The 19,202-nt window shown below is 36.1% G+C and overlaps 1 protein-coding gene across 1 annotated transcript in view; it reads right to left on the bottom strand.

The window, feature by feature from the left end:
- Positions 1-17,602, bottom strand: part of LOC107571026 (nipped-B-like protein A) — a 50,919-nt gene extending 33,317 nt beyond the window's left edge. The window contains exons 1-8 of the mRNA XM_016257311.1: positions 17,251-17,602; positions 15,208-15,362; positions 6,253-6,418; positions 5,140-5,276; positions 3,266-3,374; positions 2,034-2,188; positions 1,871-1,926; positions 358-727 (exon numbers count right to left, since the gene is read on the bottom strand). Coding sequence (XP_016112797.1) covers positions 358-727; positions 1,871-1,926; positions 2,034-2,188; positions 3,266-3,374; positions 5,140-5,276; positions 6,253-6,418; positions 15,208-15,271 — 1,057 coding nt within the window. The 5' untranslated portion in view covers positions 15,272-15,362; positions 17,251-17,602. The remainder of the gene's footprint in view (positions 1-357; positions 728-1,870; positions 1,927-2,033; positions 2,189-3,265; positions 3,375-5,139; positions 5,277-6,252; positions 6,419-15,207; positions 15,363-17,250) is intronic.
- Between the last annotated feature and the right edge of the window lie 1,600 nt (positions 17,603-19,202).

Here is a 19,202-nt window from a genome sequence, read left to right as displayed (position 1 = left end):
ATACTTAAAATTAAGCTTGCCATCACAGGAATAAATCACATTTTTAACAAAAGTTTTTTCTTAAAATGTTAATGCTTCAATATATTGCTGTTTTTACTGTATTTATTAACAAAAAATGCAGCCTTGTTGAGCGTAAGCGACTTTGAACGAGTGTATAGCTAAACTGTTTAAACTGTGTTCAGCCTGTATACGTCTTGGAAAGGGGATTTTAGGGATGATTGATATATCAATAACTATACTCCATAACATAAAAGTAATTATCTGTATGTATCATGTATCTATGCTATATATAAGTTTCTATATCAGTGCACCAATCAGTTTTGGAGACCATGTATTTACTGACATCCTGCATCATACCTTTATCCTGAACCTCTTTAGCACCACGCTCCGTTTCCATGGCCGCTTCACTTTCCATCCTTTCTATTGCAGCAAGAGCCTCTACAAGTTCTCCTTCTGGGTCCGAACCAGGGTACATTACCCCAAGCTCCACCTCTGCTGGCCTGGCCCGTGACTGCCTCAGGATCAGCTTAGTGGGGTCTTTTGTCGGCGACCCCACAATATCATACACCGCAGCCTTATCGGCCGAGTCCCGCTCTCCCTCGTTGGGTTTCAGACCGCGCTGCTTGTCCGGGGAGCCCAGATGCAATTCTTGAGCCCCATCGCAAGGTGGAGTGTAAGGTGGAGATGACTGCAGTATGTGAGACGTGAAACCCGCCCTCATCTGATCCTAACGGTTTTCAGAGGAATACACAATCAGAACACCTTCTTAAAGAGTTACTGTTATATAAAGAAAAGTGGTCAACCAATTTTGATTTATTTATTATATAGATTTTTTTTGGCAACTGTATTTTTTTTTTATGGCTGATGACGAAATCTTAGAGAACAGGGTGGCCAATAGCCAATAAATGTGTAAATTGTACTAAAAATAAATAAATAAATGCATAAATAAGGTTAAAATAAATTTCAAATACAGTAAAATGTATAGTAAAATTTTTTACAAATAATATTACATTTACTAATAATTTGAAAATGAATATGAAAAAATATTCTGAATTTGAAAACAAAATTGTAAATTAAACCGATTCATTTAGATGGCTGCTTTGTGATTCTGTAATCTTATTATAGAATAACAAAATTATAACCAAAAGTGCACTCAGTACAATCTGGTAAGTCTGAGCGCACAGGAAATCTAATCGTTTTGCAAATTGGTGATATAAAGCATATATTACAGTAAAAATACCTATATAACAACTGCTAAATTTATATTTATTTTACATAATATTTACTAAATTACTAAACTAAATTACTAAGGATTTACTAAATTAAAAATAATTTGAAAATGAATATGAAATATTCAAAATAATTTTAACTATTTTAAAAAATCTGCAAAATAAACAGATTAATTTAGATGGCAAATTCTTGATTCTAACAGTATTTTTACAATGAATTCGTTACAAATTTGAATAAACAGGAAGTAAACATTGTAACCACAGTGCACTTAGAATACAATCTTGTAAGTCTATGCGCACTGGGAATTACATTTTAGTCAAATAAAGACAAGGTAGTGCTAATTTCACATACAGCACACAGTAAACATGACTTTAATTAAATTATAGAAATGCATACTTGTTGAACGCTGATGGTAGACGAGAAAGTATTGTAGCATTTGCCTATTACTAATAACAAAATTAAATGCTTTGTTTTTGTATACCATTTACTTTCTTTGTTTAACAGAATGGGAGCTCCATGCACACAGGCGCTGGCGTTATCAGCGCTGTCAAAATAAAAGTCCCGCTTCTAACACATCAGCCAAACAGAAAAACTGGCGATATGTTGCTTGACTATTAATGCAGAACAGCCTTTTAAATACCTTATTCTCGTGAACATTTCTCATGCCTCCTGGAATCATCGGGCTTGCTACTGAACCTGGGAAAAACAGAATGAAGTCCAAATGAGCCAGAGAACTGAGAAAGGTCTCGATCAATGAAAGAGCTTCTGTACAGATCTGCCTATGCTTGCATCTTTGTGCAGACCTTGCTGTAGGTGCTGGTGTTGACTGTAGGCTGGAGGGTGTGGATACTGTCTGTAGCTGGTAGCAGGGCTCTGAGGGGCATAAGGGCTGGGCACTGGGCTGCTCTGCTGAGGCAAAAACCGTCCACCAGAACCAGACTGTCCCGGCACAAAACGCCTATCATAAGGAGGGGACATGGTCAACAGAGTTTTTACTAAATCTACTTGCCAACACTGATTCATTAAAAAAAATAAACATCAAGCTATTTATTTGAAACATTTTATTTTAGGAATAAACCATTTTTTTTTTAAATATATTCAAATAGAAAACAGTTATTTTAAATTGCACTGTGTTTTATATCAAATAAAAGCAGCCTTCATGAGAATAAAATACTTTTTTCAAAAATGTCAACGATAATGTATAGTTAATCAGTTTGTTTAGCCCTCATATAAAATGTCACACAAAGGGGATATTTATCAGCATATGTTTCAGTCACCAAATTATTTCTTAAAAGAAAATATTCTTCATCACAAGAAAATGAAAGTGTAGCCAAAAATATAGAATTATAAAACTGTTTGATGTTAACGTAGAGCTGTACGATTTTCTTATAAAAATTACGATTGAGAATTAAAATTCCATTTTGTAAAAAAATCGAAATGCAAATGATAAACACTTAATAAAAATTAAAACAAGAAATATTACTATTGTAATTTTTTTTTATTCAAACTTTAAACAATCAAGCTTTATTTTATCTGAAAACCACAGAGGGCCCTCAAAGTTTCTCTTTTGTTGACAACAGCTGGTTTATAAGTGGTCCTCATTGCATGTCCGGGAAGATGGCTGGCGCAAAACCCAAACTCAGAGCACATGTGTAGAGTAGTATTTACTGTGTACTGAAAACACCAGATCATGAGCTGCCTCCGTGTAAAAAACACTCGCTTCACTCGGAAACATGCAGCACATTTAATTCAGCCTTTACGATTTGATATTCACACTACGCAATAACAAAATCTCAGGTTTTTGATTAATCATGACTTTTATATTTGCTTTCTCCTTAGCACAGTATTAATGGTTAACACCAATTCAAATGCACATTAAATCACACACATTATAATGAAACAAGCTGGATGATGGCTTTAATTGTAAATAACAGCAGTTGTTGGTTAGCTTCATACAACGAAAACAAACTATACGTGACACAAATAGAAGCATAAGTTACTCCACATAAAAAACTGAATTAGAAGGCAGGCTCACCCAGAGGGGCTGTGGGACATAGAGGCCTGGTAATTGGCAGAAGCTGGACTTCCCTGCATGGAGCCATGCGTGATTTTATACGGCGGTGCCATTGACTGCTGACTTATACCTGTGATAAGAATGTGAAAAATAGTCTGGATGAGAAACAACACAGGCAGAAAAGCAACTATAAGACCATTTTAAAAAGCTAAAAACACAGTCAAGGTTCCAATGAGCCAGGTAAAACCATTACTTCATCTTTGCTGCTATGTAGGAAAATAGCAAAGAATTAAATAATTCAGTCAAAAGGTCAATGCAATGAAGTCGCAAAACTTAAAACAATAAATATTTATTAAATAGATATTAGATATTTATATAATAAATTATATTATATAAAGAATTGTTATATTTAATATATTCCTTTTTTTTTAAATTCTTTCATGCATTTGTATGTGCCAATTCCATCACCACATGTTAAAGTAATGTATGTTGTCCAAAAGTTTTCTATGTACTTTTAAGCACTAATGGGGCTATAAATATTTTTTTAATGACAAATTTGATGTGCTATACAATGATACTCTAAATTCACACTACACATGTTCTGGCACAAATCAGCTTGTATTGTTTTGTGATGCTGTCAATGTAATGCAGACTTTGTAAAGAGGCTTTTGCTGAAGAATGGTGCAGTGGCATCTGTATTAGATGTGGAAAATATCTCCATTTACATGCTTTTCATATTAACAAAACTCCTTTTTTTGACATACATAACTTGAAACAAAATCAAAAGATTTATTTCTCCATACCACAGATTACGGAGAAATAATTTAGTTTTGTTTCTTTCTTCCGTCGTTTCATAAATGTTATTTTCTTTGAATAACTGAAGGTCAAAAAAAAAAACAATGCCTCTTTCTGTAGTTCTGGTGGAAAAATTAACATGTTCTGGGAAAGAAAAGGGAGGCAAAGTCTGTCTTATCAGAAGGACACAAGCTGCAAAGATAACTAAACATTCTGTAGACAGTAGGCTTCCTGCTACACACCGGTTACGTCATTTGCCTACCGCGGCACCGCCCCCCACCGTCGTTTCGATTTTTTTATAGTAACAAAAATCATTTAGCCTATTTCAGTTAGAGGACAGACACTATTAAAATTTAAACGCTCAATGCAGCGTGTCGAACCGTGTGCGAACGACAGTGCACCATGGAGCAGGAGTCAGATTTTATTTATCACGTGAGGAGAGGGAGTCGAGCTGACTGACAAGAGTGAGGTGAGAAAGACAAGACGATGGCAGAAGATTGTTTAGAAAGGAAATGCAAAGGAGCCTGTTTGGCAATATTTTAGATTTAGAAAAGCCTATTGACTGGAAGTTTTTTTAAACATTCGTTTCTTATTTATTTGGTTCCACAGTGTTTGCTGATTTTCAGTTTTATATACCCATTTAAACTTTGTGTAGCCCAAGTAATTTGTTATTTTATTAGACATATATGGTGTATTTTTATTCGTTTTGTTAATAAAAGTTCTGAGTTTGACGTTGTTGTTGCTTGAATTGAATCAACGCCGAATTGCCGCTCATTAGACAGTGAAAGTAAAATGCGCACTGCACTTTTACAAGCCATTTGAAAGCGAAGAAAAAAGAGGGAAACTCAAACGAACTAACACCCCCCACCCCCACCGTGATACCGGTATTACCGGTGTTGTCACACGTCGATTAACCGGTGGGAAAATTTCCTCACCGTCACAACCCTAGTAGACAGATTCACATATTTCATTATATTTAATTGCTTGGGTGAAAGTTACCTGACAGCAAACTAGCAACCCAAAACTAAGCATTGTTGCAAGTGCAATCTGTTAAGCTTGTAGTAGTATTAGTTTCCCTACAAGCTCGGATTGACTCTTACCCGCCTGGTCCGCATACTGGGGAATGCTGGGCGCGGTCTTATTCCTGAAGATGTTGGGGTTCCTAGACAGCAAAAGCTGCAGCAGAACTGGTACATCTCCCTCCAACTCATCACTGCCAAGGTTGTCCTTCAGCTCTCTGTGAAAAAACATATCAGAATTTACACACTCACAGACCACTGAAAGAGTACATAGGGCCCTATGATTTCCAGAATGCAGAAAATACTGTCAGAATCACAGAATCCAGTCATAAAAATTACATTTACTTTATAACACCAGACTTTCAGATAATTTGGCTGTGCACTTAATCAAACCGTGCTATGGACTAGAGTCTGTGGATATTAAACTGCAAAAGTCTATTTAGATATGAAGTCTGCATGCGTGAATGAGTGGCACAGTTTTGTCTATTACACATTCTTGATGCTTGTGGTGTTTTAAGCATTTGTCGTCTCATTTGAGGACATCAGCATTTCACCATTTAGTTTGATAAAACACACAGAATCTCAAAGGTCTCCACTACAACCCATAAAAATAAACGTTTGGTTTAACTTGAAGAAATTGTGACAAGTATATAACTACTGTACATGCAGAATATACTTTTCAAAGTAGCAACAACAATAATAGTTTATTAAAACATTTTTAAGGAATATAAAAAAAAATTTCACTTAAAATGTAAACCTATTTTGTGCAGCACTTTTAATTGTTTGTTAAAAATTTAAAGGAATTGATCACATTTCATTTGATTACACTTCAAAAGATTTATGCATTCATTTGATTTGCACCGTTTTTGATAATACATTTTTATTAAATCATAAAACACAATTTCTGAAAAGATAAAACATTTCATTGGGCCCTATTTTCATCAGAATTTGTTTTATTAAGTAATTCAAGATTTATGAGTTCAATTAATTAGACATATTTTTTGGTTATTACAATTTAATTAAACCATCAAAACAGAACTCAGAAAAATGAAAACAGAAAACATGGAATTTGAAAAAAATAAAATTTTAATTTTATGGGGCAGATAGACCTGCATGTGCAGAGAGTTAGATTTGGACAGAGCAGGCATACAGAGGAGTGGTGCATGTAAAGGGCAAACGTAAGCAGAAACTCACATGTGCTCCATGGAGACCTGGCTGAGGGCATTGGCGAGCTGAGAGACCAGAGTTTCATCCCTGCAGCCCATCAGGTGGCCCACTTCCTCAGCTACACGCCCGCTGTACAGCAGGCTCTTAGTGGTGGTGCCCGGTAAAGGGGAGGGCAGGGGCAGCTGGTTCAATACTGTATACACAAACAGAGTGTGGCAAAGCTTTCTTAATAATAAAAACACCCAGGGTGGAAATCTAACAGCCACCTAAATTGTAGCTAGTGATGTTCTGACGCAGGCAATCTAAAATCCCCTCTTCATAGTGTACATGAATCAGAGTCCAAGAAAGTAACTTCTTATCAGCTAAACCTGAAGATAATCCGGATGCTGCAGCAAAAGATCTTTATTTCAAATAACTGCCATTCTTTTGAACTTTCTATTCAAAGAATCCTGAAAAAAAAGCATCATGGTTTGCATAAAACTATTAAGCAGCACAACTGTTTCAAAAATTGATTATAACAGGAAAACAATGAAACTATAAAAACAATTACACTGCATTAAACAGCACCAAAGTAACATTTAATCATTAGACAAAATCAACCTATCATATCTATTTAAAGCTAAAGAAATATAATGACTTAAAGAACATAACCTTTTTAGTATGACAATTATTGATTATTGTGCACTGTTTTATTTTGCAGTATGAGTAAAATATGTTATAACATAAAATATACAATGCAGTCATTAATGCTGGAAATCAGTGATTTTAAAATGTACTGTATCATTACTGGACAATAACCAAAAGAATATCCTTGAACAAATTAATTTATTTAATAAAATAATGTTGAAAAGAAAATGTGTCATACCACACCACATATTGTCTATAAAAAACTACCGCTCAAAAGTTTGGGATATGCTAGTTTTATTGCTTCTGGATGAAGTGAATACTTTAATTCAGCAAGGATGCTTTAATTGATCAAGTGATGGTTTAAAATGCTTCAATATATATATATATATATGTATATATATAGGCAGCACTATTATTTTAAACATCGATAATAATAATAAGGAATGTTTCTTAGCAGCAAGTCAGCATATTAGAATGATTTCTAAAGGATCATGTGACACTGGAGTATGACGATGATGGTGAAAATTCAGATTTGCATCACAGGAATAAATTGCATTTTAAAATATATTCAAATTTAAAAAGTTGTTTTAAATAGTAACATTTCATATTATTATTATTTTTGCTGTATTTTGATTAAATAAATGCATCCTTGGGATGCAGAAGTGACTTATATCTGACCGACCCCAAACTTTTGAATGGTAGTGTAAATAATGGAAAAAATATATATAATAATTTTATAATGATGTAAGAGCTTTATAAAAACAAAGCATTCAAGTCTCTCATAGCGCATTGCTTAATTACAAAATAGATCATTTAAACTTTAAATTCTGATAGGATCAATTACCCATTTTAAATAGAAGATACACGCATACCTGTGACAACACGTCAGTTCAGTACTACAGTATATGATAAATGGTTTTATAATGCCTAATAAAAAAAAAAAAAGCATAAAATCTTTATTATAAACATTTTTCAAAGGAAACCATTCATAAGCCTAGCGCTATGGGTTTTTCGGGGCCGATACTGATACCGATATTAGGGAGTAAAAAAAAGGCTGATGTCGATATATCGGCCGATATTCTTTGTGTATATTATAGTACAGTACCAGTCAAAAGTTTGGACACTTTCCCATTCGAGGGTCCAAACATTTGACTGGTACTATATATAGAATACAGTATATACATAAACAATATACTGTATATACATAAACACATTTTTTGCAATGATCAAATGTAGTGATCAAACACTTAATGACGTGACAAAGACATGCAGTGTTTCCCCTGCCATTATTTTAGGGGGGCGGCCCGCCCGGTTTTGTGTAGTACTTGTACTGAAATGCTCGTGACGCTTCCGGTGATATTACCCTCTGCCGTCTCACTAATGAGGACATATGTATATATATATATATATATACATATGTGTGTGTTTTGTTTTTTTGTGCAAATGATTTATTCTATTCCCACTAATCTCATTAATACTTTCATTTCAAATTCTTACAATTGATCTATAAATTCAATTGACACTGAAAAATACAACAGCATTAAATAATTATTATGAGATTATTTTAAATATTTTTTAACATACAAACAAGAAATTATGGTGGAAATGATACTTTTCAACTAAATTAATACGCCAGTAGGTGCCAGTAGTGAGCGTTTAATGAGTGAGTCATTGAGTCGTTCATTCAAACGATTCGTTCAAACGGCAGATTCATCAGATGTTTATGCATGGGCTAATGAAACTTTGACTCAACTGATTCATTCAAAACACGGAATCAATCAGCAATGAATCGGCTGGTTGCTGTGAGATGCGCCGTTTCTGCCTAAAATATAACTGACCTAATATTATTGTATTTGCTTATTGAACTGTTTATAGAACTATTATTAAACACTCGTAATGGTGAAAACGTTGTGTGATGTTGCCTAACTAACTGTATTTTAAATATAAAAACTTTCCATTTTACCTTTTTACCTCGCCTCAGCAGCGCAACCTTATACTGTCAATAAATACATTATATACATTAGATATCCACTATTCGCCATTACTCTAAATGTAATAAAATCAGAATAATACTGCATTTTGGTGTTTACATAGTTATTTTTGGATACTGATGTTTTAATCATGTTACTTGTCTGGCGTTAATGAAGAGTTAATGTCAAGCCCTGGAGTCTATAAGTGCCGGGGTTCAGCCCCAGACAGCCCGGCCCAATTTAAACCCTGGTCTTATGCAGCATGATGCTACAGTGTGCATGAATGGTCACATAACACGCGCTTTCGGTCTTTTAGTATGAACGGACATGTGCATATGATTGAAACTCTACACAGCTCCCGCTCTACACTCCACTGGAAATTAATGACTTTCGGTCTGTCATTTGTCGGAGATAGTGGAAAGCCGGCTTGAAACGCAGTGGAAACGTCAGTATGACAAGGATCGTTTTCATTTTAAAACAAAAGCGCACCAGTATAAATGTAGCCTTACAGCTACGGGGCTGGGACGCATTCACACTAAATACTCATGTGTGTGCCACATCTCTGAGTGTCACAGTCGCGGACCGACTGTGCAGTCCTATCGGTGTATTAGGCTATAGTAAAATACCACGAGCAGACTGCTCCGTACGTTTTCGCATCGCTCTCGTGGATGTCAAACACTGATCGATCTACGGCTCACTGACGTTGATGAGATTAACCCCTTAGGTATCGAAATTTGGTACCGAATGACGAGACGTTTTTCGATACTCGATAGTTACGAGGCAATTCGGTCGGTGCCTAAAAAGTATCGAACTCGATACCCAGCCCTAAATACAGCACAAAATAATAATAAAGACAAACAAAAGTCCATCTCTCCAAATGGAATTAAAAAGGTGACCTCTGCTCTGTAAACATCCATGTCAGTATTTCCATTTTGAAAATAACTAATGAAAATAGATCACAAAAGTATTTAGTGTTTTCAGTTTGTACATTCTTTACATTTCTTTTGGACCTGAGGCAGAAAACTGGAAACATGGTGAAAAATAAAAAATCTTGTTGGTTTTTGACTTATGCATAATACTATAGATAAATGTTAATAAGTATTATTAAAGTAGGACAATTAACTTTATTTACCATACAGGGGAAACTATTAATAATGAGGGGAATAAACTGAACTATCATTGTAATCAACTGTCATCCATACGTATTCATTTTAATAATTTTTATAATAACTCATATGATTTTACATGTGGCCTGAGAAAATCATGTCTATTATTTTAGTTTGTGTGATCGGAGATTGCGCTGCGCACACATGCAAACATTCACGAGGACACAAACTTGTTGTGAACCCTGCCCCGTGACCTTTATTAATAAAATAGCTTAGATACTGAATTGCTACATATTCACCAGCAAGGAGAGGGTAAAAATCACTGTTTAAGTAACTAAACTCACATGTTTGTAGAGAGACGCGCTGACGCAGGTTCACACACACACACACACACACACACACACTTCTCTCTCGCTCTCGATCGAATAATTAATTCAAGTAGCTAAATGTTATAATTAATTCAAATAAATGTTATCTTACCACACTATTTCTTCTGTCTGCTCTAAAGTGGGCAGAATACTGAGCTAACGAGCTGTAGCTTCGCATCAGTCTTGCATTCACGTCATGCATTAAAATAGTTTAAAGCCGAGTATTCGCCCTTTAGCAGCAGTTTTTACGGCAATATTTAAATGACACCCTGGTCATTCTTGGTGTACCCAAAATGGTCCCACACTATCGACTAGAAGGATCGCTGTTTGGTTCCCCTGTCATAGTTAATCTAGTGTGTGTAGTAGCCTCCGTGTCTCTGATAAGCACAGCATTTAAAGCTGGTGCACCGCTAGTTTAACTTTGTTTTCGTTTTCCGCACGTTGCAACTGTTCTGTTCTGTGCAACAGAAACACTTGGTGTAGCAGAGCCTTTACGATTAATTAACCGTGACATTTTAAAGCGCGGTTAATTGTGAAACCGGTTAATCGCTGCATCCCTACTTCGCAGGGCACTTACGGTCAAATAAGACAACGCTTGAATGCTGCTGCCTGAACAAGAGACCTCCTTACTGAAGTAAAAGTGTTGACTGGTGTCACTATCTCGCGAGAGGGTTCCTCAAGCTGAAAGGATCCCGCGAATTTGGTGCGGATTCGCCGCACTGTTACAGAGATATGGCCGTTCAAAATTTCAATGGTTTTCCATAGACTTAAGCTTTAAAGCGTTTCATCCAGGTCGCCAGTAGCAAACAATGGAGCGCTCTGCTGGAGAAACTAAGTAATTACACCATTTCAAACATTTTATCTGCGTTATATGTTCTGTAAAAAAAAATTCATATCGGTGGCATATTCAGGCTCATATCAGCCGATAATACCGGCAAAACGATATATCAGTCGGGCTCTACTTAAAGGGGTCCTATTATGCTCTTTTACAAAGTCTTGATTTTGTTTTGGGGGTGTACTAGAACAGGCTCTCATACTAGGCTGTTCGAAAAACACATTATTTTTCACATATTTTACATTATTACATTACATAATCACAACACCTCTCTCCCCAGTCTGGCATGAACGGCTCGAATAGTTCCTGTATCAAATGAAGGCCCGCCTTCTGAAATACGAAATGTGTTGTGATTGGTTAGCTGGGCCAGTGTGTGTTGTGATTGGCAGCACTCGGCGCCTGGTAGGGAAATGTCATGCCCCTTACCATAGTCGCCTGTGAGCTTCAGTGTAAATATTGCGTCAAAATCAAATCAATTTGAGCGCAATTTAAACCCGGGGTTAAATGATTGTAACCACTCTAAGTTCGTCTGCCTTGGGAAATCTAGCGTGTCTCCGAAATAGTGATAACACTCGGTGCCTTCTCTAGTGCAGCTCAACCAGGTCTCGTCTCATTCGTCGATATTTGTGATATCACAAATCCCGGAAAATATGTGTTGTAGTCCAAACGAGTCGTTCGTTGTAGTTTTTGAAAAGTGATTTCTATTAAATAAAATATCTCCTTTTGAATTGGACTTTGAGCTTTGCAACTTTGCAGATCTTTTTTATGCTCAAACAGCAACATTACAGACTAACTAAAGTTTAAAAAGTGAAAAAGCATAATAGGACCCCTTTAAGACCTACAATGACCATTATGCCCAATGGTCTGCTTCCCACAATATTGTAGAAAACAAAAATTCTGGATGCACTTGGCCCAAAACCGAAGATGCTTTTAATAATTAGGCCTATTTATAATTGTATTAAATAATATAAAATAATTTAAGACTTTAATTTAACTCAATTTTAATGACATTGAATTAAAAAAAAATACAAGCCAATAAAATAACCACACTTTTATTAAAAGTAAAACAATAAAATACGACAAAAAATATATTAAAATTAAATATCAATATTATTTTTATTCAGTTCTATGCAAAAGAATCAGATCTAAAAAGAAAATTCTCGACTAATTATTCAAATAATGTATAGTCCTACAAAGCTATTATTATCAGAGCATGTGAGCAGAGCATAGCGTCACGAGAGGGAAGCAGTGTTGCTAATAGGGATGCTCCGATCCGCCTTTTTCGCCTCCGATTCCGATTCCGATACCTAAGGTTCGGTATTGGCCGATACCGATCCCGATCCGATACCAGTGAAGTTTTTTTCCCTTATTTAAATAAATGTCGAATTTATATATCTCTGTGTGTAGAACTGATAATCATTCTTTCACAATCTACTAGATACAGACTACTTCATTATAAAGAAAAATAAACTAAACAAATATGAAAAAATATAAGCCTATGTATATTCATAATCTATGACAAAAATTTATCATAAACTAGGTTAGTGGATAATTCGGCAGCAAAAGTTATTCTAGAAAAATCAGTGCACAATAATTTTAGAAATCCAAACATTTAGTGAAAAAACTATATTTTGTGGGGAACAAATAAAAGTGTTGTCACAGCCTGCGTCCGTGTTGCTTCAAGCGCATCATTCTGCACACCGGATGCGCACATTGTAACCGATTCGTGTTAAAAACTGCAAAGCACAAAGGGAAGAGAAATTGATGCGTAGTGTATTATATATCTTTGCAACAGTTATAGAGCCTTTCTTTTAACGGTTTTAAATTTCAGTTACTGTGCACGTTAAAAACAATTTATAGTCTTTTCTACGCCCGTGTTTTGTTCTCACAGACACCCGGTAGCAAGTAACAAAACAACATTAAACTGCGGCAAGAAGATAAAGTCCTTTTTGCAAAATCATAGACATGTATTTACAAATCAAGTATAATGGGAACACAGAATGATCTTGGAGAGAGCTTTACCAAACTGACTGTCGTAACTGAATGCGACCAGGGTTTAAAGGCTGAACGAATGACTGACAGCCACAGCGGAGAAAAGAGTTTGTGTGAACTTTAATGTAAGGACTTAAATATTCATATGTAGCTCACATTAAGCTATCGTATGGCTTCAGAAGTAACACCGAATAATTCGCACAATCGGAAAAAAAATAAAAATAAAAATCTCTGATTCGGATCGGCCCTCTCTGACCGATACCCGATCCGAGAAAAATGGCACTATCGGAGCCAATACCCGATATGAATATTGGATCGGCACATCCCTAGTTGCCAACTTAGTGACATTTAAGTAGGGGTCGACCGATATGCGTTTTTCAGGGCCGATGCCGATATCTATTATTACAGATCAAGTAGACCGATAACCGATATTTTGAACCGATATACTGTATATGTCTGGTGTAAAAATTAAAATTAATGTCAAAATTAAGAATAACAAGGGCTTTGACAAAAACTGCCTTTCCTGGTGTTGGTTGTGTAGTACTCCCACACTGCACTTCTTACTCGTCTTCCTCTGTGCATCCATCTACAATAAGGGTAATATAAAGAGAGAGTGGGGCCACTGTATGCTGCACGATTAAGCCTATTAATACTGTACTACAGCTAAACAGCTTGGGGAAATGCAAGTATTTGGCTTCAATAATTTACATGTTAGAAATGTATGTGTAATAGCATAACCTCTCAAAATTCCTCAATTATTTTCTGATGGCTAAAACATAACCTACAATAGCAGAGGTGACTATTCAATTCATCATCTAATGCACATCAATGGATTAACTTTTTTAAAAATGTATATAAGTGTAAATTTAATAAGTAAAAGTTGTTAAGAAAACCAACTATTTTCATGAAACTATAACACTAATAGCCTTTTACAGGCACACTTAGTTCAATAGCCAATTGAAATGTTTTGGCCTATGTGACACTAGAAATTTCAGTTTTAATTTACAGTACAGTGCAAACGAATTATACAGTATTCGTTTAAACAAATGTTGTAATTGTAATAATTTACACAAGTTGTAAATCACGTGTTTTACTACTATATAGTATTGTAATATAGTAATAATTTAGTACTTTCTCCTATTTTATTGGTGGTTTCCTCTTTTCTGATCATTTGGAATTAGGATAAAAAGACAAAAAAAAAACATGTAAATAAGTTCAAACATCAATTCAATATCTACTATTTCCTGAATATTACTGATGAACTGATCAAAAAGTAGGCTACTGTTCACATGTGTTTTACTACTATATAGTCTTTATCTTACGTGTATTTGATTTCATTAGACGACATCCTGATTATGAATCGGGATTTTTGTGCAGATTAACATCTAAGGTTTAAGTCTTAATGGGCCGCGTTTCAGTCACTATTTCATATTCATCTCGTTGTCTGACAACAGAAACAGAAAAATATATCAGTGAAAACTGTTTTATTGACAATTTGGCTGCTTTAAAATACAGTTTGTGAGCACAGAGAGGCAAACAAATGTAAAAGGCAATATGACGCAATGACACTGTGAATATGCTAATTAGCATATGACATCATCTAGTGACATTTAGCGATTTTTCAAGCGGGCTTTAGCTACTTTCAGTTGAAAGAAGTTGGCAACACTGGAGGGTAGCGTCATTTTACCAGCGTTGCCCAGTACAGTTCGAGTCGGTCTCCCTTAATACTTAAATATTTGCATATATATGTTTTTGCATATATATATCTTTAAATTAAGTTTTCTATTTCTCCATTGATTTTAATTTGATTGTCATTTGCAATGTTTTATGCGATTGTAGTTCCTTCCCTCACTAAAGCCCTTATGTCACAGTCTTGAACCTTTGTTGTTTTGCCCGATTTTCAAATATTTTTTGCTCCAAATCAAGGTTTATAATGTTGTGATTATGTTAGGTTAGTTCACGGCTTGCAACGTTTTAACAAAAACCTTTTTAAAATCCCAATGGGAAAGATGAATAGAAAAAATACTTCCAGAACTAATGCCGCTGAAAATGTGAATGACGAGTAGTGTGATGAGTGTACTTACAGTCAGTGAGACCAGCGATCCCAGCAAGGGATGTGATGGGCACATGTGGCATGTCCCCATTCATACTGACGGCTGGGCACAGAAGTCTTACGCACAGCACACAGAGTTCCAAAGAGATATTTATACACTGACCATCCCTCACATCTCACTCAATCCTAGGAGGGGAAAAAAGTGTTTGAATGAGGTTGTGACATGGGATGTAGTTTAACATGCTTCATTTGTTTGTTATGGAGTCTTAACAACAATTTTGTGAATAGATCAACATAAATCATGCACTTGCTCCAAAACAGACACTACGCTTTCTGGCAGAATCCACTCAGACGTACTGTCTGTAACAGGTGAATTGATTTCTGTGTACACTAACTGCCACGTAGAGGAGCATTATGCGAGACCGATAACATCTACAACAGTGCAGACAACCTGGCGGACACACCCACTCTGGACAGACAGATGATGGACCATGGACACACCCCTCATAAGATATGCAAGCCCAACCCTGTCTCTCTCAGGGGACCAATGACAGCTGGGAGATAGTAAGCATAGTAAGCACATGCAAAGAAGCAGACCTCACATAATCAAACAAGAACACATTTTACACACATTCAAAACAACATACGACATCAATGCTCAGAAGACAACAATTAAGCAATGCGTATTTGTGTTTAAATGCATTTCAAATTATAAATAAAACTCTTCTATGACATCAAAAGAAAATCCTGCATACATTTCCGCATCCGGGCTATTTAGGGTGCATTAATATTCATGACTCATTTGCATGTGAAACTGCATTCGGAAGGTAAACAGTCCAGTCCAGGGATGAGCTCTGACGGGCAGATTACCGATGCCAATCGGGGTATTTCTGTTACACTGGCCCTTTAAATACCAATACTTCACTTATGTATATTCATGAATCCATTCCAATCACTTGCATGCAGGTTTTATGACAACTCAGCAGCGACATTCACATAATGCATTATTTTAGAATCAAACCTTTTGTCGTTAGAAATTAAAATTCAACAATCAGGAACGATTTCAACATCAACAGCAATAACACGTTAATATTTCTTACCGAAAACACGGTGAAAGCGACTTTCAATTGGCTTAAGTTCTGAATGCAATTACCTGCCCAATGTATAGTATTATTCTCTAAATCGTTCATGCAAAATGCTATTAAAGGATGTGGCGGGTCATACAATGGAGTGAAGCACCACATCTGTGCAAACAGGGTAACACAAAATGACCAAAAACACAGTGTTGACAAGTCGATCACCAGAGAGAGGAACCATTCATCCTCAAAGCGTTTCACTGACGTTTATTCAGCCGTAATGACTCAAAACATGGCTAACACAGCAAAGTCATGAACAACAGATAGTAAATATTTACCATAAGCCGCTCGTGGGTTATCGAGAGATGCTTAGAGATGATTTCGACTATTAGCAAAGCGTTAGCTCGGGACTTACTAGATTGCTTGCTTGCAGTGCCTCGCTAGTTAGCATTGCTCTAATCCGATATGTGAATTCTTACAGAAACCCGAGCCGCTTGCGTTCCTACTTATTTAACTAACAAATTTAGTTATCTCACATACAATTTTCTGAGACTAGTTCAGTCATTTAGTCTTATTAAACGATGGCCGTCGCTATGCTAAACGCTCGCGAAAGCTAGCTCGGCTACGCACATCTTTCGATCTCCGTTCGCGAACAATAAAAACACTTTTCGCTTTCCACCCTCCTCTCCTCGCACTGTGCGTCAGGCGACGAAACGTTTTCGGTCTGTGTATAATATATCCGTGTATAATCCGTTTGAGCTCCCACACAAAAAACATTCGCCCGTGTTTGTGTCGCGAGGCCTCCGCGAGCTCCCCAGAAGCCTCGGACTCTACGCACGAGAGCGTCGCCGCGTCACGCGCTTCCCGCCACGGCTAGCCGAGCCGTTGCGCCGTTGGTCTCCTCAGAGCCGCTCCGTCGAGGACAAAACGAGATGGAAATGTGGTAAGGGAACGCGAAGACGGCTTTAGGAGAAATTGTGACAGGGTTTCATATTTACCTTAGCTTGGGGTAACTTCAAAGAAGAAAAAATAAGGGGACTGTTGTTGGGATGAGAGGTTGGTTGTCGGTCTGCTGTAAGTCTCTGGCTCCCCCTTTCTGCTATAATAAGATCAGCGCGGGGTTTGTTTAGCCGAGGCAGCTAACAACAAGCCAACTCTATCTTTATCTGGGGTGGGGGAGGTCAGGCTTTCTCTCATCACACTTGAAATACATTTCATAACTGAGCCGAGTTTAATTCAGCTCCTCGTTAACTTAACTCATCGCGTCAATGTTCGCAAAACACATTTCCTCACGTCTTTGTTTGCCAACAAAAAGCCCCACAACTGATGCTTCGTCGCTAGTCGGAGGGAATTGTAGTAGGTTGACCGGAAATACTAATAACGTGATTATTTTCCAGCAGACACAGATGTGCTGCTGTCGATTTCCAGTCTGTTTTTTTTACGTCAGGTACGAACTGTACAACTAAATTCTTGAACGATTAAATTCTTCTTCTTTTTTTAAATTCAAGATATTTTTATTCTAGATTTCTTTTATTAGTTGACATCCACATCATTGCATATCATGTAATAGTGTTATTCACAATATTATTTATAATCAATACACATACTTCAAACGTACGTATGCATGCATTTATAATATTCTATTCTTTCATATACATTACATTGATATGCATCGGACCAAAGTGCTTTACAGAAGAGAAAATTATAAAAACATACACAGAAAGCAAACCAGATAAAAAAAAATAACACAACCCGTACTTCATGCATTTATGCATGTATATGTTATAATAATAATAATAAGTTTAATTTATATAGCGCCTTTCCCAAGCTCAAGGACACTGCACAATGACAGAAGCAAATGCATTCCTACATACACGGACAAGACATTTTCCAAGTCCAGAACATGTGGTTGCAGTTGCATACCACAGTAATAATACAGTATCATAAAAAAATGCATGTGTATATATATATATATATATATACACACACAAAGTATGATGAATATTAATTCTAAAGAACATTGTGAATAGCGCTATTACATGATATGTATTGATGTGGATATTAAAAAGTCTAGAATTAAAATGTGTTGAATATACACAGTACTGTGCAAAAGTCTTAGGCCAATAGTATTTTCACCAACAACAACAAAAAAAGGTTTTATGCCACGTATTTATATCTTTTGCTGTAGTGTGTCGGTAGGAAATATCAGTTTACATTTCCAAACATTCCTTTTGCCATTAATTGTAACAATCCAATGAGATGTTTGTATGCACAAGGAGTCTGACAGCAGCCAGTGATCTGATCTCACCATCATCCAGTCCGTCTGGGATTACATGAAGGAACAGAAAAAACTCAGACAGACTAAATCCAGAAGAACTGTGGCAACACCTCCAAGACACTTCAGGAAACCTTCCTGCAAAGCTACCTGAAGAACTATATGCAAGTGTACTTAGGACAAAAGCTGCTTTAACAAAAAGGGTGGTTGCACCAAATGCTGATTTGATAAATAAAATCTATTTATGACATTATTTTTGAAAGCATCCTCACTTTACAGAATGTTTACACAAGTGCCTAAAACTTTAAACAGCACTGTAGCTTTGCAGGAAGGTTTCTTCAAGCATCTTGGAGACAGTTCTTCTGGATTTAGGACTCAGGTTTTTCTGGTTCTTCATGTAATCCCAGACGGACTGGATGATGATTAGAACAGATCTCTGTGTGGAGCACTGGCTGCTGTCAGACTCCTTGTGCAGACAAAAATATCACTGGATTATTACAATTAATAGCAAAAGGAATGTTTGGAAATGTAAACTGATATTTCCTACTGATACACTATAGCAAAAGAAAAAAAATAACTGGCTTAAAACCATTTTTTGTTGGTGAAAATACTAATTGCCTAAGACTTTTGCACAGTACTATATATATATATATATATATATATATATATATATAT

Source organism: Sinocyclocheilus grahami, unplaced genomic scaffold (genome assembly GCF_001515645.1).
Source record: "Sinocyclocheilus grahami isolate Dianchi unplaced genomic scaffold, SAMN03320097.WGS_v1.1 scaffold1540.1, whole genome shotgun sequence".
Classification (NCBI taxonomy): domain Eukaryota; kingdom Metazoa; phylum Chordata; class Actinopteri; order Cypriniformes; family Cyprinidae; genus Sinocyclocheilus; species Sinocyclocheilus grahami.
This window is presented reverse-complemented; position numbering and strand designations above follow the sequence as displayed.